This window comes from Hyperolius riggenbachi, chromosome 11 (assembly GCF_040937935.1).
Source record: "Hyperolius riggenbachi isolate aHypRig1 chromosome 11, aHypRig1.pri, whole genome shotgun sequence".
Classification (NCBI taxonomy): Eukaryota; Metazoa; Chordata; class Amphibia; order Anura; family Hyperoliidae; genus Hyperolius; species Hyperolius riggenbachi.
This window is the reverse complement of record NC_090656.1, coordinates 119,004,961-119,026,540: the sequence shown is the minus strand read 5'-3', so window position 1 is coordinate 119,026,540 and position 21,580 is coordinate 119,004,961. Positions and strand designations below refer to the sequence as shown.

The window sequence follows — 21,580 nt, the reverse complement described above, 5'->3', positions numbered from 1 at the left end:
TGATGCGAAAGATTGCTGGGATATTTCTGCTCGTCTGAGTCCCAAAGTCTTCCTGTGATGCCTGGGTGGGCTGCGGCTTATTTTTCCCTGACATCACTATCAGAATCAGATTGCTGTAAGACACAAGTTGACAAGAGCAGCGCTCTGTCTTTAAACATCTTGCACGCTGGCTAGCCACGCCCCCCCCCCCGGTGGTGAGTCAAGAGCTGTGACATGAGAGCTGAAGACACCCATTACTTTCAGGTTTTCAATAGCTGACTGAAGCTGAATCTTTGGTAGGAACCGGTGCATCTCGGTATCGGTTCGCAGTTCTCAGTCACTAGGACATAACACATTAACTTATTATCATGATTACTTTTTATACAGTATTTGAATGTGTTAGTTAAAATTACTCTGCACTATTAAGTGAATTTTGTTTTTACAGTGTGTGATAACAGCACCTGCCCAATTACGGCTATTAAATGTCAAATTGGGTACGAATCGCACAAAGAGACTTTACCTGGAGATTGTTGTCCAACTTTACAGTGTGGTAAGTTTGCAGAAAATGAAAATGAAGTTGAGTGCAATCATAATATATACAACAGGTATAACATATACAAAAGGTCACCCCTCAGTAAATATGAACATACAACATCAACAAGAGAAGAAAGAAAAGGGTTCCATAGCCAGTGGTAAATATTTAATTGGTAAATGTACCTTTTAATTAAGTACAATAAAGAGGAGTTCATTCCTTGTTTGGTAAAATATAAAGTTGTTTCAATAAAGTGCATGCAATTATGACAAATAGCCTGATGTACATTTCTTGGTCTTCATAGGGGCGGCAAGAGACATTATCCATGATGACAAAAGTATAAAGTCCAAGGAGATAGCAATAGACCCTGCAAGGGATGCAGCTGCAGGGTGGTCCCGTAGGGGGAGAAGCTTCTTTTCCCTGTCCTGAGAGACTGACAACTAAGGGCATGAAGAGAAAAAGCTTTCTGCTCTCTGCATAATTGTTCTAATGACTGCATCTGCTTAGCTATCATATAAAGTTATGCAGACAAAGATTTGTAGACAGTCCCCATTCAGTGTGCAGCAGGCTCTTTTGTACAGCACCCAGCCCCCGACCTCTCTACCCCTCTACTGTAGTGATGCTGGAGGAGTCTGCAGAGCCCCGCCCACAGCCTCCCTAAGTGCTGTGTACTGTAGTGATGGTGGAGAGGTCTGCAGAGCCAGTTCTGCTCCATCAGAGATGGACAGAGTGAGTGTAATAAGCTGGGGCTGGGAGCATAGTCGTCTGTCGGTTTTCTGTATGCGTTTTCTGCACAAGATGTGTGTCTGTATGTGTGAAAACATGCAAGTTTTATCACAGACACTAATGTAATTGATAGAGAATATGTGTGCCTCACTGCTGTCAGTTTTTATCTTCATGGGGAAAACACATTCAAGTGTGCACTAGCCAATTGTATGAAATGGGTTCTCAGTTTAATGAGGGGTTTAGCATGTCCAACAGTTGATACTGTTGGACATGCTTCGGCAATCTTTCTTGCCTCTAGAAAAGTTGCCCCTATGAAGGCTGAGAAACTGTGTCAGAATCAGAATCAATTTATTTTCGCCAAGTAAGTTTGCACCTACAAGGAATTTGTCTTGGCAGATGCTTAACAAACACAAACAAAAACAATACAAGGACAGACAGTGTGTATATTACAAGTCAAGGACATTATGCAAGTATAGTGGCAATAAGCAATGTGAGAATTTTTCAGTTCTATGCTGATTACTTTCAAGTCCTAGCAGCTCTAACGTGGTTCAGCATTAAGTATGGCTACCGCTTGAGGAAAAAAGCTGTTCCTGTGTCTGGAGGTTTTGGTAGCGATTGACCGGAATCTAACTCCTGAAGGCAAGAGCTGGAAGATGGAGAGAGCTGGGTGAGAGGGGTCAGAGGCAATTTTGGTTGCTCTCTTTCTGCACCCGCTAGCGTAAAGATTCTCCAGGGAAGGTAAGCTCATTGTCATAATTGTATGTATTTTATCGTTACAACTTTATATTTTATGGAACAAGGGCTGTCCTCCTGATATTTATTGTACTTTACTAAAAGTTTTTTATACTTTATAACTACCATTGCCCATCAAACCCTGTTCACGCTACTCTTTTTGATGTTGTAAGGTACAATCATGTTTATTGCACAATATATACTGACGGTGTTTTGTAAGTATGCTGTAACATTTTAAAAGAGGAAAGCAAAAAATGCACAAACCAGTCTGAACAGTAGATAAGAAACAAGGGACCTGATACACAAAGCAAAGCTGTAAAATTGCTATGCCCAGGTAGTGCACTGTAATTTTACTGGTACTAATGGAAGGGTGGCAGTATGCCTTACCCTGGGCAATGTGCTTGTTACCAGGGTTGCTCTCCAAATTCGCGAATTCAAATTCTACCCGTGACCATCGGTAGATTTTCATGCTTGCCGAATTCAAATTCGAATAGCGATCCTGCTCCCGAATTCGAAGTCAAATTTTCCCGAATACTGCCTCTCGAATTCGGCCATGATCATGGGTTTTAACCCATGATTACAAATTCAGCTTCGGTATCCAGGTGATGACGTCATTGGGCCAATCAGAAGGCCCCCAGCCGAGGCCCTAGCAACCAATCAGAAGAGGGGCGCCTGGCCCTCCCCTCCTTTATATAAGGTGGCGGCCATGATGCGGAGCCCGTCCATGCTGTGTGACTGAGCAGTACTGAGAGCATCTCCAGTGCTGCTACGTGTCTGTGCAAGTGCTTTTCACCTGTTAAACATAGCGATTTACATCTTAACCACATTCTCTACACATATATTATATTGCTGTGTAGATAGCTAGTGATTTGTCAGCTAGTGTAGTGTATATACTGTATACTGTGCTAGACTAGTGTTAGGTCTGTAGGTCTGTGTGCAGGCTAGGCCTGCTTAGCCTACAACTAGCTTAGGTAGGTTAGGGATTATAGTTAGTTGTGTACTAGTACTAGTTTCGTTAATTTCTACTGTTAGTCTGTGAGTTTATTAGCTTCAGTACTGTGTTTGTTCAGGCCAGCATCTGTTGTGATCTGTGACTGCCTGTCACATCTCTGCCTGACCCTATTGATTGCGTCCGTGTGTGACAGACTTTGATTGTCACCGTCGGTCACACGCGTTAGTTATCGACTAGTAGTCGACTACATTACTACTACTAGGGATTATAGTTAGTTGTTATTTACCTACGTACTACTTTACTTAATTTCTACTGTTGTTAGTCGTTGAGTTTATTAGCTTCAGTACTGTGTTACTGTACAGGCCAGCATCTGTTGGGATCTGTGACTGCCTGTCACATCTCTGCCTGACCCTATTGATTGCGTCCGTGTGTGACAGACTTTGATTGCCACTGTCGGTCACACGCGTTAGTTATCGACTACTGTAGACTACAGTACTAGTACTGTCTGTCTACTAGTATTTAAAAAAAAAACCTTTCTTTTTTTTTTTTTTTGGTCACTCACCCACCAACCCAGACTCTTTATTAAAGTTTACACCCTTTCCCGCCCTTTCTACATATATTTTTTTTTTGTTTTTCTTACTGTACAGTATTTGTATAATTGTACAATGACTGGCAGAGGTAGAGGCACCAGCAGGAGAGGCAGCGCCATTGCCAAAGCCACTGCCGGCAGGTCTGTGACTGGTCTGCCACCTTCCACTGACCGCACTGTTGTAGGGGAAGGAGCAGAGGTGCAGCGGCAGCGTGTTGCGCCCATCTTTGCCTTGGGTCGTCGTCCCCGGCCCATTGCGGAAGGGTCAGACACAGGCTGTGGTGGAAATGATGGCGGAGCAGCAAGCCACCGTTTCCAGCCAGACCTCCAGCGCCAGCGACACCAGTGCCACCACCAGCACTCCGGTCTGCAGCAGCAGCCACCCTCCACCACCGCTTGAGGTCACGTTGACCCCAGCGGCCAGCTTGCCCTCACTGAGCGTGCTCTTGACACCCGGGACTGCAAGCGAGTTGATGGATGTGGTTGCGCAGTTTTATGTGGAGATGTTGGGGGTATGCGAGGAGGAGGAGGAGGAGTTTGAGGTGGAGGAGTTTGGCGGCACACAACAAGTGGAATTTCAGGAGGAGGAGGAGGGGCCTGATGCAGGGGATGTTGGGACACCGGAGTTGGTTGAGGGCTCAGAGGAGATGTTTGGGAATGATAATGGTGATGAGGTGGGGGACCGTCCCTATGTGCCACCATCAGCACAGTTGGGTGAAGGCAGCACATCATCGGAGGAGGAGGCGTCTCCGGCACAGAGGCGCGGCAGCAGCAAGGCGGCCAGCAGAGGGCGTGCTGCTTCAGCCACTACCACCACCACCCGCACCAAAGCTCCTCCCCCAAAAAAAACAGCCCTCCAAACCAAAAAAGCTCCTCAGCCCTCAAGCGGGAAGGAAAGTTAAAACCCCAGTCTGGCGGTACTTCACTGTGTGCGAAGATGACAAGACCCGTGCCGTTTGCCACAGTTGCGGTGCCCGCCTAAGCAGAGGTCGCGATCTCAACAAGTTGGGTACCTCGTGCCTGCAGATCCACTTGGAGACAAAACATTTTGAGGACTACAGTGACTTTATGAAGGTGGCGCAGGCAGTGGTCAGAGCCAGACAGCCACTGCACAGACTTCAGCAGCAGCAGCATCCCACCCTCCTGCTCATCCAGCATCAGCAGCAGGAGTGCATAAAATCACTGCTCCCCCCCCCCCCTTCCCGGGCAGCCAATTCTCAGTGGCCTCATCTGCTCCCTCCACAGTGGCCTCCTTATCCTCCCGTGCAGGCGAACGCCGTCAGACCCTGCTCAGCGAGTCCTTTCCTGGTGTGACCAAGGTTCTGCCTGCTACCAACAGGCGCATCCGGGTGCTGAATGGGTTGCTTGCCCGGGCCATGTGCTCCCAGCTCCTGCCATACTCCTTTGTGCAGGAGGGGAGTGACATGCAAATGCTCCTGCAGTTTGGGATTCCGGAGTGGCAAATCCCCAGCCGCCACTACTTCTCCCGCGCGGCGATCCCAGCATTGCACCGATTTGCTATGGCGAATGTGGGCTGCTCGCTCGATCACACCCTGAGTGAGTGGATCCACATCACCATGGACTCCTGGAGCAGCCATTTTGGAACAGACCGCTACCTGTCCTTCACGGCTCACTGGGTCAGCCTGGTGGAATGCGCCAGCAAGGAAGCAGCAGGTCCATCCTCTGGCGCATCAGCAGCAGCAACGGCACCAGTTGTCCACTATGTGGTGCCACCAGGTCAGGGGAGAAGCAGCAGCTCCTGTCGCCAAGCGACCCCGCATGAAAAGCATCGTTAAGGCCTGCCACTGCCAAGCGCTGCTGGAGATGAGAAGCCTGGGGAAAAACGGTCTGACAGCAGCCAACATGCTCCTCTACCTGAGGGAGCAGGAGAAGACGTGGCTGACCCCCAGATGCCTGAGAGTCGGTTCGGTGGTGTCCAACAATGCGGCAAACCTGCTGGCTGCCATCAGCAGGGGACACTTGACATATGTCCCCTGCTTGGCCCATGTCCTGAACCTGGTGGTGCAGAAGTTCCTTCGCACCTTCCAGAGGATGGACAATGTGTTGGAAGAGGCTCGGAAAATTGTTCGTAGTTTTTGTTGCTCAGCCACTGCCGCAGCAAGCCTGGCCTACATTCAGCAGCGTGAGGGCCTGCCATGACACCGCCTTGTCATTGATGTGGCAACTCGCTGGAATTCCACCCTGGCGAAGTTGGAGCGGCTGGTTGAGCAGAGGAGGACTGTCCACCACTACATCATTGATGGCACTCTCGCCAGCACCACCAAACTCCAGCTCATCTCTAACGCGCAGTGGGGGCAGATGCAGCAGGTCTGCTTGGTGTTAGCTCCCTTCCTGCAGGGAACCAACCTCGTGAGCGAGGAACAGGCATCCCTCTGCCAGTGGGTGCCCTTTGTTTGTCTGCTGGACAGGGCACTTTGCGATTTGATGGATGTGGGAGAGGAGTCCCTGAACCAGCTGGAACAGCAGCCGCCTGCGCAGTCCACATCTGCGCAGGAATTTGAGTTGTTGGAGGAGGAGGAGGAGTTGGAGGTGCTGGATGTTGCTGTTGAGGGGGAACAGCGGAGCGCAGCAGCAGTGGTGAGAGGGTGGAGAGAGGAGGAAGAGGCTCAGGGGCCAGATGAGGAGGACAGCAAACTTGAGGCCACTGGCTCTGATGTCTCTGCTGGATGGACTGCCCTGTTCACCATGGCAAGGCACATGCTGCGGTGCCTGCGCACAGACCCCAGGATTAAGTAGATGCAAGTGAGGGAGGATGCCTGCATCAGCATGATCCTGGACCCACGGCTGAGGGGGAAGGTGGCCCAGTTCCTGCCTGCTGGAGACCGTGAGCCGCAAACAAGGGAGTTGCAGGAGATCCTTGTTTGGCGATTGGAGGAAGCCTTCCCCCAGCCTTCCACCCCCTCTGTCCCTGTCCAGCCAGCACAGCAGCCGGTGCCTGCAGCCAGCAGCAGCAGCAGCGTTAGGCACCCAGGAGACCTGCGGGCCTTGACAAAGGCACTCTACCTGACGGTAGAGCAGCCGAGAGAGGAGGTGCGTGCAGCAGCGCTCTCAGAGTCCATGGACAGACTAACATTCCTGAAGATTAATCAGGCCTGGATTGAAGGCACGTTCCAGGCACCTGTTGTCGGTGACAGGAGGACATGAGGTGCCTGGGAATTATTTTTGAACAACATCAACCTTCAATCCCCTGCAAATTTGGCCTGGTTTTTCTTTAGGTGCTGTGGTACCACCGCTAGGTGCCATGGCCTAGGCTGCCTGCTGCCATGTATGTCCTTCTGCTGCTGCATTAAACCTCCTGTCTGTGTTCCCACCACCACCACCAGGGTCCACTCCGTTATGCGCTGCTGGCTGCCACTAGCTATTTAATACACCCTCAAAATAGCTACTATTTCTGTTCTTGTGTAAAAAAAAAAAAAATATTCTGAGGTGTCTGGGTTGAAAACTGTGCTGCCCCAGTTGTGTATTGGACACAATGTGGGCTTCACGACTGCTGTCCGGAACCTCCTGCTGTATGGTGTTTATTACAGCCGTGGTACCAACGCTAGGGACCATGGCCCGTTACACTGCCTGCTGCCACACGTCACTCCTCCTCCTCCTGCTGGTGCTGTGTTCCCACTGCTGTCAGTGTTCCCACTGCTAGGGTCCACAGAATTATGTGCTGCTGCCATGCGCCATAGATATTACGCCACTACAATAGCTACATTTTCTTGTTAAAAAAAATATATATTCTGAGGTGTCTGGGTTGAAAACTGTGCTGTCCCAGTTGTGTATTGGACACAATGTGGGCTTCACGACTGCTGTCCGGAACCTCCTACTGTATGGTGTTTATTACAGCCGTGGTACCAATGCTAGGGATCGTGGCCTGTTACACTGCCTGCTGCCACACATCACTCCTCCTCCTGCTGCTGCTGTATTTAACCTCCTGCTGTCTGTGTTCCCACCGCTAGGGTCCAGAGAATTATGCATTGCTGCCATGCACCATAGCTATTACGCCACTACAATAGCTAGGTTTTCTTGTAAAAAAAAAATTATTCTCAGGTATCTGGGTTGAAAACAAATTTTACAACAGTTCAGTTCTGTAAGGGAAAAAAGTTGAATTAAGTTGGGTACAAGAGGAAGAATATGAACACACACACACACAAAAAGATGGTGGTGAAGAAGAAGAAGAACCAGGTGAAGAAGAAGAAGAAGAACCAGGTGAAGAAGAAGGAGAACCAGGTGAAGAAGAAGAACCAGGTGAAGAAGAAGAAGAACCAGGTGAAGAAGAAGCAGAACCAAGTGATGAAGAAGAAGAACTAGGTGAAGAAGAAGAAGAAGAACCAGGTGAAGAAGAACCAGATGATGATGAAGAAGAAGAATCAGATGATGAAGAAGAAGAAGAACCAAATGATGAAGAAGAAGAAGAAGACGAAGAAGAACCAGGTGAAGAAGAAGATGAAAAACCAAGTGAGGATGACCCAGAAGAAGAAGAAGAACAACAACAACAACCAGGTGCCAGTGAAGATGAAGATGATGGTGATGAGAAAGAAGGTAAAACAGAAAAGAAGACGTTGAAGAAAAAGATGGAGAGAAGAAAAAGAAGAAGGTGAAGAAGAATAAACAAGAAATGCAGAATAAAAGTTTTCCATCATTTTTTTTTAATTACACCTATTTAATTGTGATTTCCCTTGAAAAAAAATAGCTTTAAGGCCATCCGAATTCGTGATCACGAATTCGGTGTAATACCCGAATTCAATTATCGATCACGGATCAAATTTGAATTGAATTCTACTGGTCGTGATCACGGCCAAACCCAAATTTGACCCAGACCAGAATTTGAATGTTCTCGAATCGAATTTGGGTACATTCGAGCATCACTGCCTGTTACTATAGTAATGTGTGGTACCATAGCAATGCAGACGCAACTCCGGTAATGTGCATATGTGTGTATAGTGTCTGACAAAATGCAAAAACGGTTGCATTTACCATGCAGAGTCAGACAACCAGTCCCCTTTGCCCAGTTTACGTGTGTGTGTGTGTGTGTGTGTGTGTGTGTGTGTGTGTGTGTGTGTGTGTGTGTGTGTGTGTGTGTGTGTCATCTAAGCTCATGTGATAAAACAATGACCAATACAAAAGCATGGAGAATGGATCTTCCACATCTTTCTCGGTTACTTATAATTTTCACTATTTAAAACTTTGCCTGCATGTCATTGCTGTACAAATCAACAGAACATATAACAGTGCTCAACATTTCTGTGCCACAGTGGGACCTTAGAAGAAATTCCCCACCCAAAGGCTGACAGTAAAAAAGGACACATTGTGGATTCATAGCTGAAACTAAAAGGCTGGAATTTGCTGTTTGTTGTTTCACCACTATGGGTTATTTATTCTCTTTCTTTTTATTCTTCCCAAAGTACCGAAGGATGTTTGTGTTTTCAACAGAACCGAATATCCGGTAAGTACTATGTGCATAGTAGAACTTCAACTATGGTAGATTTTGGAGGCATGTTTATGACGGATTTCGTTTACTTTTCCAGTTAAAATTAATATTGTTAATTTTCCAGGTTTTCTCTCACTTCTTCTACTCAGAAATACGTTAGAAATTTGCAAAATTTCTCATTTTTCTATGGCCCTCCTTAGCTGTACAAGAACTTTTTCCTATGTAATAAAGTATATCAATGTTCCAAGAGATTTCTTTTTTAGAAGGGAAATCTGAAGTTTTGCACTGCCACATTTAGACTGATGAGAGCTAAGAAAGTTTCAGTCTTGATTTGCAGGAACTTGTGATTTCTCCACCTCCTACTGCATTAGAATAAAGGGACACACACACACACACACACACACACACACACACACACACACACACACACACACACACACACACACACACACACACACACACACACACACACACACACACACACACACACACACACACACACACACACACACACACACACACACACACACACCTTTGGCATTTTGTTTCTCAACCTGCCCCATATTGCTTTCCCCAAGTAAGAGAGTTCTAACTTTTGTGTAATGTATGTTCCATGTAGACTATAAGCCATACAGCCTGGGTGGGTAGGAAAGGGAGAGCACCTTGCATCCAGCAACCTTTCTATGTCACATGCTTTTAACACTGGCAAGATGTCTTGCTATTCCCCATATGTCTCCAATGTATTTTTATCCCCAGTTTTACTGATAAGGGCATCTTTCTCACCTCCAATGAAGGACTTATGATGGTATCCATAAGCCTTATATGAGTCCCTATGTCCCAATGTACCGTCACAATCTTCACCTTGTGTGGTGTCCCCCCACTTGAACGGGAAACAAGTAGCATCTACCCAGCTACTCTCAGGTGTTAACCTCCTCAGCGGTAATCCCGAGTTAGGCTCGAAACGGAAATCTGCAGCTCAGAGTGGTAATCCCGTGACTGAGTGAGTTATATGCAGAAGCTGCTGCAGATCTCTATGTGGTATTTTTTTCTTGTTTTTAGGGTCTAAAAGCTTGTGAAAAATATTGCACGGCTAAAATTTAGACCCTACACCTGGAAATGATCGTAATGCCAGGGAGGTTAATGTGCATATAGGGTCTGAAGGCTGTAAGGCAATGGTTCTACCAGTTTCTACTAAGTAATGATGCAGGCACATTACATAGTCAAACAGGTCCAGGTCACACACAGATATCAGATGACTGTCAATCACAATAAATCGTAAACACTCTCATAGCCAGAAAGCCAAAGATCAGACAGGTACAGGAATGAGACAGGAGAGTGGTCAACCAGGTAAGAGTGGGTTCAGGCAGCAGGCAGTAAGATGGTCAGTATTCAGGAGAGGGTTCAGGAAAAGATGCAGACAAATAGTAGGAAGCTTAAAGGGAACTTTAGCTCTAAAAAAAAGAGTTTTACTTACCTGGGGCATCTACCAGCCCCCTGCAGCCATCCTGTGCCCTCGCAGTCACTCGTGGCTCCTCTGGTCCTCCGCTGCCAGTTAGTTTCGTTTTTGCAGACTGGGAGTCGGCCGGCCTCCATGCGTACGTTTGTACACCATGCATTACACCCGTAATGCGTAAAAATGTACTTGTTGATGTCTGCAATAGCTTCCTGCACCAGCAGGAATGCGTAAAAACGTACGCATGGCGGTTGACCGACTCCCAGTTGGCAAAAACGAAACTAGCTGGCAGTGGGGGACCAGAGGAGCCATCAGTGACTACGAGGGCACAGGATGGCTGCAGGGGGCTGGTAGATGCCCCATGTAAGTAAAACTCATGTTTTTTTTTTTTTAGAGTTAAGGTTCCCTTTAACCACTTAAGGACTGCAGTCATAAAACCCCTTAAGGACCAGAGCCTTTTTTTCCATTCGGACCACTGCAGCTTTCACGGTTTATTGCTCAGTCATACAACCTACCACCTAAATGAATTTTACCTCCTTTTCTTGTCACTAATACAGCTTTCTTTCGGTGCTATTTGATTGCTGCTGCGAGTTTTACTTTTTATTATATTCATCAAAAAAGACATGAATTTTGTCAAAAAAATGACTTTTTTAACTTTCTGTGCTGACATTTTTCAAATAAAGTAAAATTTCCTATACATTTGAGCGCGAAAGTTATTCTGCTACATGTCTTTGATAAAAAAAAAAACATTCAGTGTATATTTATTGGATTGGGTAAAAGTTATAGCGTTTACAAACTATGGTGCCAAAAGTGAATTTTCCTATTTTCAAGCATCTCTGACTTTTCTGCGCACCTGTCAGGTTTCATGAGGGGCTAAAATTCCAGGATAGTACAAATCCCCCCCAAATGACCCCATTTTGGAAAGAAGACATCCCAAAGTATTCAGTGAGAGGCATGGTGAGTTCATAGAAGATTTTATTTTTTGTCACAAGTTAGCGGAAAATGACACTTTGTAACAAAAAAAAAAAAAAAAAAAGTTTCCATTTCTTCTAACTTGCGACAAAAAAAAATGAAATCTGCCACGGACTCACTATGCTACTCTCTGAATACCTTGAAGTGTCTACTTTCCAAAATGGGGTCATTTGTGGGGTGTGTTCACTGTCCTGGCATTTTGGGGGGTGCCTAATTGTAAGCACCCCTGTAAAGCCTAAAGATGCTCATTGGACTTTGGGCCCCTTAGCGCAGTTAGGCTGCAAAAAAGTGCCACACATGTGGTATTGCCGTACTCAGGAGAAGTAGTATAATGTGTTTTGGGGTGTATTTTTACACATACCCATGCTGGGTGGGAGAAATATCTCCGTAAATGACAATTGTTTTATTTTTTTTACACACAATTGTCAATTTATAGAGATATTTCTCCCACTCAGCATGGGTATGTGGAAAAATACACCCCAAAACACATTATACTACTTCTCCTGAGTACGGCGATACCACATGTGTGGCACTTTTTTGCACCCTAACTGCGCTAAGGGGCCCAAAGTCCAATGAGTACCTTTAGGATTTCACAGGTCATTTTGAGAAATTTCGTTTCAAGACTGCTCCTCACGGTTTAGGGCCCCTAAAATGCCAGGACAGTATAGGAATCCCACAAATTACCACATTTTAGAAAGAAGACACCCCAAGGTATTCCATTAGGAGGATGGTGAGTTCATAGAAGATTTTTTTTTTTGTCACAAGTTAGCGGAAATTGATTTGAATTGTTTTTTTTCACAAAGTGTCATTTTCTGCTAACTTGTGACAAAAATAAAATCTTCTATGAACTCACCATACTCCTAACGGAATACCTTGGGGTGTCTTCTTTCTAAAATGGGGTCATTTGTGGGGTTCCTATACTGCCCTGGCATTTTAGGGGCCCTAAACCGTGAGGAGTAGTCTTGAAACCAAATGTCGCAAAATGACCTGTGAAATCCTAAAGGTACTCATTGGACTTTGGGCCCCTTAGCGCACTTAGGGTGCAAAAAAGTGCCACACATGTGGTACCGCCGTACTCAGGAGAAGTAGTATAATGTGTTTTGGGGTGTATTTTTACACATACAGATGCTAGGTGGGAGAAATATCTCTGTAAATGACAATTATTTGATTTTTTTTACACACAATTGTCCATTTACAGAGAGATTTCTCCCACCCAGCATGGGTATGTATAAAAATACACCTCAAAACACATTATACTACTTCTTCTGAGTACGGCGATACCACATGTGTGACACTTTTTTGCAACCTAGGTGCGCTAAGGGGCCTAACGTCCTATTCACAGGTCATTTTGAGGCATTTGGATTCTAGACTACTCCTCACGGTTTAGGGCCCCTAAAATGCCAGGGCAGTATAGGAACCTCACAAGTAACCCCATTTTAGAAAGAAGACACCCCAAGGTATTCCGTTAGGGGTATGGTGAGTTCATAGAAGATTTTTTTTTTTGTCACAAGTTAGCGGAAAATGACACTTTGTGAAAAAAAAAACAATACATATCAATTTCCGCTAACTTGTGACAAAAAATAAAATCTTCTATGAACTCACCATACTCCTAACGGAATACCTTGGGGTGTCTTCTTTCTAGAATGGGGTCATTTGTGGGGTTCCAATACTGCCCTGGCATTTTAGGGGCCCTAAACCGTGAGGAGTAGTCTTGAACCCAAATGTCTCAAAATGACCTGTGAAATCCTAAAGGTACTCATTGGACTTTGGGCCCCTTAGCACAGTTAGGCTGCAAAAAAGTGTCACACATGTGGTATCGCCGTACTCAGAAGAAGTAGTATAATGTGTTTTGTGGTGTATTTTTACATATAACCATGCTGGGTGGGAGAAATATCTCTGTAAATGACACATTTTTGATTTTTTTTTACACACAATTGTCCATTTACAGAGAGATTTCTCCCACCTAGCATGGGTATGTGTAAAAATACACCACAAAACACATTATACTACTTCTCCTGAGTATGGCGATACTACATGTGTGACACTTTTTTGCAGCCTAGGTGCGCTAAGGGGCCCAACGTCCTATTCACAGGTCATTTTGAGGCATTTGTTTTCTAGACTACTCCCTACGGTTTAGGGCCCCTAAAATGCCAGGGCAGTATAGGAACCCCACAAGTGACCCCATTTTAGAAAGACGACACCCCAAGGTATTCCGTTAGGGGTATGATGAGTTCATAGAAGATTTTATTTTTTGTCACAAGTTAGTGAAAAATGACACTTTGTGAAAAAAACAATAAAAATCCAATTTCCGCTAACTTTTGACAAAAAATAAAATCTTCTATGAACTCATCATACACCTAACAGAATACCTTGGGGTGTCTTCTTTCTAAAATGGGGTCACTTGTGGGGTTCCTATACTGCCCTGGCATTTTACGGGCCCAAAACTGTGAGTAGTCTGGAAACCAAATTTCTCAAAATGACTGTTCAGGGGTATAAGCATCTGCAAATTTTGATGACAGGTGGTCTATGAGGGGTCAAATTTTGTGGAAACGGTCATAAGCAGGGTGGCCTCTTAGATGACAGGATGAATTGGGCCTGATCTGATGGATAGGAGTGCTAGGGGGGTGACAGGAGGTGATTGATGGGTGTCTCAGGGGGCGGTTAGAGGGGAAAATAGATGCAATCAATGCACTGGGGAGGTGATCGGAAGGGGGTCTGAGGGGGATCTGAGGGTTTGGCTGAGTGATCAGGGCCCACACGGGGCAAATTAGGGCCTGATCTGATGGGTAGGTGTGCTAGGGGGTGACAGGAGGTGATTTATGGGTGTCTCAAGGTGTGATTAGAGGGGGGAAATAGATGCAAGCAATGCACTAGCGAGGTGATCAGGGCTGGGGTCTGAGGGCGTTCTGAGGTGTGGGCGGGTGATTGGGTGCCCGCAAGGGGCAGATTAGGGTCTAATCTGATGGGTAACAGTGACAGGTGGTGATAGGGGGTGATTGATGGGTAATTAGTGGGTGTTTAGAGGAGAGAAGAGATGTAAACACTGCACTTGGGAGGTGATCTGATGTCGGATCTGCGGGCGATCTATTGGTGTGGGTGGGTGATCAGATTGCCCGCAAGGGGCAGGTTAGGGGCTGATTGATGGGTGGCAGTGACAGGGGGTGATTGATGGGTGGCAGTGACAGGGGGTGATTGATGGGTGATTGACAGGTGATCAGTGGGTTATTACAGGGAATAACAGATGTAAATATTGCACTGGCGAATTGATAAGGGGGGGGTCTGAGGGCAATCTGAGCGTGTGGGCGGGTGATTGGGTGCCCGCAAGGGGCAGATTAGGGTCTAATCTGATGGGTAACAGTGACAGGTGGTGATAGGGGGTGATTGATGGGTAATTAGTGGGTGTTTAGAGGAGAGAATAGATGTAAACGATGGATTTGGGAGGTGATCTGATGTCGGATCTGCGGGCGATCTATTGGTGTGGGTGGGTGATCAGATTGCCCGCAAGGGGCAGGTTAGGGGCTGATTGATGGGTGGCAGTGACAGGGGGTGATTGATGGGTGGCAGTGACAGGGGGTGATTGACAGGTGATCAGTGGGTTAGTACAGGGAAGAACGGATGTAAATAATGCACTGGCGAATCGATAAGGGGGGGGTTGAGGGCAATCTGAGCACGTGGGCGGGCGATTGGGTGCCCGCAAGGGTCTAATCTGATGGGTAACAGTGACAGGTGGTGATAGGGGGTGATTGATGGGTGATTGATGGGTAATTAGTGGGTGTTTAGAGGAGAGAATAGATGTAAACGATGGATTTGGGAGGTGATCTGATGTCGGATCTGCGGGCGATCTATTGGTGTGGGTGGGTGATCAGATTGCCCGCAAGGGGCAGGTTAGGGGCTGATTGATGGGTGGCAGTGACAGGGGGTGATTGACGGGTGATTGACGGGTGATTGACGGGTGATTGATGGGTGATTGACGGGTGATTGACAGGTGATCAGGGGGGATAGATGCATACAGTACACAGGGGGGGGAGGGTCTGGGGGGGTCTGGGGAGAATCTGAGGGGTGGGGGGGGTGATCAGGAGGGAGCAGGGGGCAGTTTAGGGACTAAAAAAAAAAATAGCGTTGACAGATAGTGACAGGGAGTGATTGATGGGTGATTAGGGGGGTGATTGTGTGCAAATGGTGGTCTGGGGGGTGGGCAGGGGGGGGTCTGAGGGGTACTGTGGGCGATCAGGGGGCAGGGGGGGGGCAGATCAGTGTGTTTGGGTGCAGACTAGGGTGGCTGCAGCCTGCCCTGGTGGTCCCTCGGACACTGGGACCACCAGGGCAGGAGGCAGCCTGTATAATACACTTTGTAAACATTACAAAGCGTATTATACGCTTCCTATCCGGGGATCGTCGGGTTAACAACCCGCCGGCGCTTCCGATTGGCCGGCGGGTTGATGTCGCGGGTGGGCGGAGCCTATTGCCGGTGGATGCGCGCGCATCCCAGCGCGCGATCCCCGGCCAGAGAGTGCCCCAGGACCTGACGCCAATCTGCGTTACGTGGTCCTGGGGCTGCCACTTTGCCGCCGCCAATATGAAGTAGGCGGTCGGCAAGTGGTTAAGCAAGGATTGCAAAGTTTGACATTTTTTCACTTCAGTTTTACTTTAAAGGACAACTGTTATGAGAGAGATAAAAAAGGCTGCCATATTTATTTCCTTTTAAACAATACCAGTTGCCTGGCTTAATTGTTGATCCTCTGACTCTAATACTTTTAGCCATAGACCCTGAACAAGCATGCAGCAGATCAGGTGTTTCTGACATTATTGTCAGATCTGACAAGATTAGCCGCATGCTTGTTTCTGGTGTGATTCAGTCACTACTGCAGCCAAACAGATCAGCAGGGCTGCCAGGCAACTGGTATTGTTTAAAAGAAAATAAATATGACAGCCACCATATTCTTCTCAATTCAGTTTTATTTTAAGGTTAAACAAGACAATAGAAGTCATATACCATTTATATTATGTTTTTCTTCTGGTGGATTCAAAGTGCTGCAAAGTTGCAGACACTAAGGGTCCTTTAACACTTAATGCTTTGGTATGCATTAGTGTGCATTAGTATCCAATGGTATGCGTTTTCTGCATAGCAGTGCATTTTGAAAAAGCTTTCAGTTAAACCATACCTCCCAACATTTTAATGGGAGAAAACGGAACACGTAGGCCACACCCCTGGCCACACCCCAACCCCCTAGTCATGCCCACCCCACAAAAAAAGTTTTTTTTGTAAAATAACGTTATTTACTCCCGAAAGGGAGTGAGGGTGCCAGTGGGTGGGGAGGAGGGTGGTCAGAGAGGAGGGGGGGAAAAAAGGATCGAGGCACCAGCCCGGGATGTGGCATGGATGGCTGCCGCCTGCCGCCATTACTCTTCTCCCTCCCTCCCTCCTAATATGCCCCTCAGTGTCCCCTTCCCCCCGCAGAGTAAAATGGGAAGCGGAGCAGGCAGTAAGTCTTACCACTGCCTCTCCGCTGCGTACTGGGATCTCCTCTGGTCTTCTTGCTTCCTGTGACGTCACAGGAAGCAGGAAAATCAGATGAGATCCCGGTACGCAGCGGAGAGGAAGTGGTAAGACTTACTGCCCGCTCTGCTGCCCATTTTACTCTGCGGGGGGAAGGGGACAGTGGGGGGCATATTAGGAGGGAGGGAAGGAGAAGTGTAATGGCGGCGGGCGGCGGCCATCTATGCCGCCCGCATCCCGGGCTGGTGCCTCAATCATTTTTTCCCCCTCTCTCTCCAGCGGCCGGGACCTATATTCAGAAGTGATGCATCATGGGAAACCACAGTTGCTCACCCATATCTGGATTATTAAAAATACCATCTGTTTTTCATTATCACCAGCGATGTTTGCCCCTTTCATTGAGCCCCCTTGCTGTTCATATACTAACTCCCCTGACATTTAAGGTGTAGCCTTGGGAAGAAAGTACAAAGTATAAAGCAAATCTCTTGGCTGACGATCTCTTACTCCAGCTAACCTCCCCTATACATCTATCCCAAATCTATTGACACTACTTAACCACTTGAGGACCCAGCCTTTAACCCCCCTTAAGGACCAGCGCTGATTACTGAGATCTGTGCTGGGTGGGCTCTACAGCCCCCAGCACAGATCAAACATTAGGCAGAGCGACCAGATCGCCCCCCTTTTTTCCCCACTAGGGGGATGATGTGCTGGGGGGGGTCTGATCGCTCCTGCCTGCGTGCGGCTGGTGGGGGGGGCACCTCAAAGCCCCATCCACCTCAGGATTCCCCCTCTCCCTCTCCTCCCTCCCTGCCCCGGAGATCGGAGGCTGCACAGGAACGGATCTGTCTTGTGCAGCCTCTAACAGGCTCCTGCCTGTCATGTGACAGTGATCCCCGGCCGCTGATTGGCCGGGGATCGCTGATCTAGTACCACGCTGCTACTGTTAGCAGCGTTGTACAAATGTAAACAAAGCGGATTATTTCCGCTTGTGTTTACATTTAGCCTGCGAGCTGAGATTGGCGGCCCGCAGGCTATTCATGGAGCCCCCCGCCGTGAATTGACAGGAAGCAGCCGCTCGCGCGAGCGGCTGTTTCCTGATTAATTAGCTTGCAGCCGGCGACGCAGATGTGCGTCGCTGGTCCTGCAGCTACCACTTTGCCGACGCGCGTTATGAGTGCGCGGTCGGCAAGTGGTTAAACCTCTGGAAAAGTATTTGCACTTAAACTAAATATAGATAAGACCGAGGCCCTGCTCATGAACCAGAAGAGCTTTAACCTATTCTCTGGGTATTGCCATCAGACAAAGTATATCACTTATCTCGAGATTAGGATCTCCTCCAATCCATCAGATAGCTTTCTCTTGAATTAAAGTATAAGCCCCTCATAGTCAAACATAAACAGGACCCAAATTAATGGAACGCTCCCCCCTTTTCCTGCATGGATCCAAGCCGTAAGGATGACCCTCCTTCCCAGGATCTTATATCTGTTTCACACCCTACCTGTCCCAATAACATAAGCATCATTGTGTGATCTCCAGACATCCATATTTAGGTTTATATGGCAGGAGAAGCAGAATCAAAAGAAAAGTCATGTTCTTAAACAGGGTTAGTGACAGTTTGGGAGTTCCCAATTTATGTAATTACTATAGTTTGCACAACTGGCCCCAATCCATGCAGATGATAAAGCCACTTTATGGGTACAAATAGAAAATGATCTGTTGGCCCCAATCACTCTTCAGGCTCTAATGTTGTCTACAGGCCAGTGCCCATCCAAAAATGCACCTACTTTCTCTATATCCTGCCATTCCATATTTATTGGGAATAAACTGAGACTTGCAAAAGGTCTGCAATCTAAAAGCCCCCACACCCATATTTGGCAGCTCTGGTTTCTTGCCTGGGCTAGGGCCAGGCTTTATGGTGGAGCCCTAGGAGTTCTCAAACACTTCTTATTAGAGGTCAGGACACCCACCTGGGAGCAATTAGGACAGCTAACTGCTTACACCCCCCCCCTCCCAGAGTTTTTCCCGTCCATGCAGCGCTGCCACTGGCTTAGATCATTACAACCATATGTGGCCTCTTCGGAACCGTAAACATATTATGAGCAGTGGTGTGAAAAGAGACCCCTGAGATCATGGGTGTAGCAATCACCCCTGCCACCACTGCCATCGCAGGGGGGCCAAGAGGCTTTGGGGGCCTCTCCTCCTCCCTCTCCCCAACCTCAAGTCCAGCCAGTTGGCAAAGAAACCTTCCCATTCGTTCACAAAAAAACATGTGCAGGAGCATGTATAATTTTTCTTCCTGCTTCCAGACGCTGTTTAACAGCAGAACACTCTCTGCTGCCATTCGTCGGCTCAAGATCACGTGACCGGGTTTAGGGGACCACATGGGCCCCTATGCTATCATTTTTACAGGGGGGCCCTGTTAAGTCTAGTTATACCCCTGCCTGAGAGATGGCCTAATATCTTACTTATATTCTATATTTTTTCAACCATTAGAGATGACAAAGTTGCCAGCAATAGAACAATGGGAGCAAGATTTGGGCTTGCTCTCTCGGATCACCCGATGGTCTAATTGTTGTAGGACTCTGTCGAAAGGCAGTAGCTATTACTTCCACATTTGATCAAACATTAACATTCTCTTATGCGCTTACCTTTGCCCAACTCCATAAATTGACTCCAACTATCACAAGTCACTGTTTCAGACATTGCTCGTGGGAGAGAACTTTCGCTCACATGTTGTGATTCTGCCCTAAGGTTCGTACAATTGGGCTGACATCTCCACCCTCATGAGCTCCTATATTTGAGACTACAGCATCTCCTGATCAATGGATTCCCCTATTGGGTGATAAGCCCAGGGGATGGAAATTCCCCAGACACAGATTGGCCCAGCATATTGCCAAATCTGCGAGGCTCCATAAAGCTAGACAGTGGTGGCAACCTTCCCTCAACTGTAAAATAATCTATGACATAATAATAGCAGAGAGGTTGCTTGCTATTGTAAACAATACCATTTCTGAAAATGTGGCAAACCTGGCTAACCTATATTTATAATGTAGGTTTACGATCTCTGGTCACCTCTCCTTGAATCTCATTGTAACTCCAAGTCCATTTGCCTTTGCCCCTGCATTTGAGATATCTGGAAACAACCGATTACCTATGTAATATTTTGCTTCCTCATGGCCAACTCTCTCCATGCACTCTCTAATTTGATATGTTTTTTATGTATGTTTACCTGTGTTCATTTTTGTAAGCTACAATGTGAACTGTTGTGCTGAATGACTTTGTCAATACAATCTTTTGAAACTAAAAATACCTTTTGTTTTAAGAAGGCAAAATTACATTTAGCTTTATTACAAGATGACTGGAAAATGTCAGGCAGTAGTAGGGCCGGATTTGTAGTATTCTCCGCCCAAGGCCCAATGTCACCAACCGCCCCCACCCCCCAAATAAAAATAACAACATCTTTACCAACTACTCACTACAAACGCAAACATTCTCCCACAATAAAACCAGTAATTTTCTGAATTAAATTTAATGCCCCCAGGGAGGCTGCTGGCTGCACAAGTAAAGTTGGATCATTCCAATGACTTCCATACCTCCCACGGAAGCACTAGAGGAAGTGGTACCCTTTACTATAAGGTTCACCGCCTATACAGCAGCATAGCCCTCTATGTACTCCAGAGTATAAGATCCAATGCAGCCAGCTCTGTCCCTCAAACACATGCAACATACTGTATATTACATGTTAGTAACTGCCACATGTGCATTACGCAGAGTGGAAAGTAAAAAGTGTTGTGCTGCTCTCCGGGAAGCATAGCAAATACTAAAGGGTGCCACTACCTCTAGTGCTCCTGTGGAAAGCATTATTACAATTTAGTATTTATATAGCACATTTTCCACAGAGGAGCACACAATTGTAGTCTAGGACCATTTTTTTAAGGGTAAAACAATTAAGTTATCTGTATGCTTTTGGAATGTGGGGGAAAACCAGAATGCCCAGAGGAAACCCACACAGACAAGGGGAGAATGTACAAACTCCATGCAAATAGTGCCTTGGCTTGTATTTGAGCTATGAACCTGGTGCTGCAAGGTGAGAGTGGTAATCACTCAGTCACCATTCTGCCCACATTAGAATGTTACTTCCACAGCCTCTCAGGGGCATTCTGTTTTACTGTGGGAGAATGTATTCTCCGAAAAGTGCATTAGGAACTAAAATTCCCAATGGTAAAAATGTTATGATTAACAAATAAGTGTTGCCATGGACAAGGGTGTCCATATTGGGCATGCACAAGTAAGGTCCCTGCATGCCCAAAAGTATGAAAGCACGCTCACCAGGCATGCATGGTCCTTAATTGCACATGTTCACTATGGAAAATGCTTGGGCAGGATCGCACTTACACACCAACAAAGCTAATTCATCCAGAGAGGGACTGTGTGCTGTAATGGTGGGGTGTAAAAAGATGCAGGAAATCTCAGTACTATCCAGCGGTATCCCACTAATGAGGTATCTATAAATAATGTATTTTTATTTGCTCCATGATTGCTTCGGGAGGGTGGGGGGAGAGGTGTGAGAGAATGAGTGTGTTTGTGAAAGTGAGTGTGTATGAGAGAGAGAGAGAGAGAGAGAGTGAGAGAGAGTGAGTGTGTGTGTAAGAGAGAGCGTGTGAGTGAGTGTGTGTGTGTAAGAGAGAGAGAGTGTGAGTGTGTGTGT

The 21,580-nt window shown here is 46.7% G+C and overlaps 1 protein-coding gene across 1 annotated transcript in view; it reads left to right on the top strand.

Annotated features, from left to right (window-relative positions):
* The window catches only part of LOC137537714 (intestinal mucin-like protein), a 293,053-nt gene that overhangs the window by 215,462 nt on the left and 56,011 nt on the right, over positions 1-21,580 (top strand). Inside the window, exons 7-8 of the mRNA XM_068259655.1 lie at positions 425-529; positions 8,925-8,965. Coding sequence (XP_068115756.1) covers positions 425-529; positions 8,925-8,965 — 146 coding nt within the window. The remainder of the gene's footprint in view (positions 1-424; positions 530-8,924; positions 8,966-21,580) is intronic.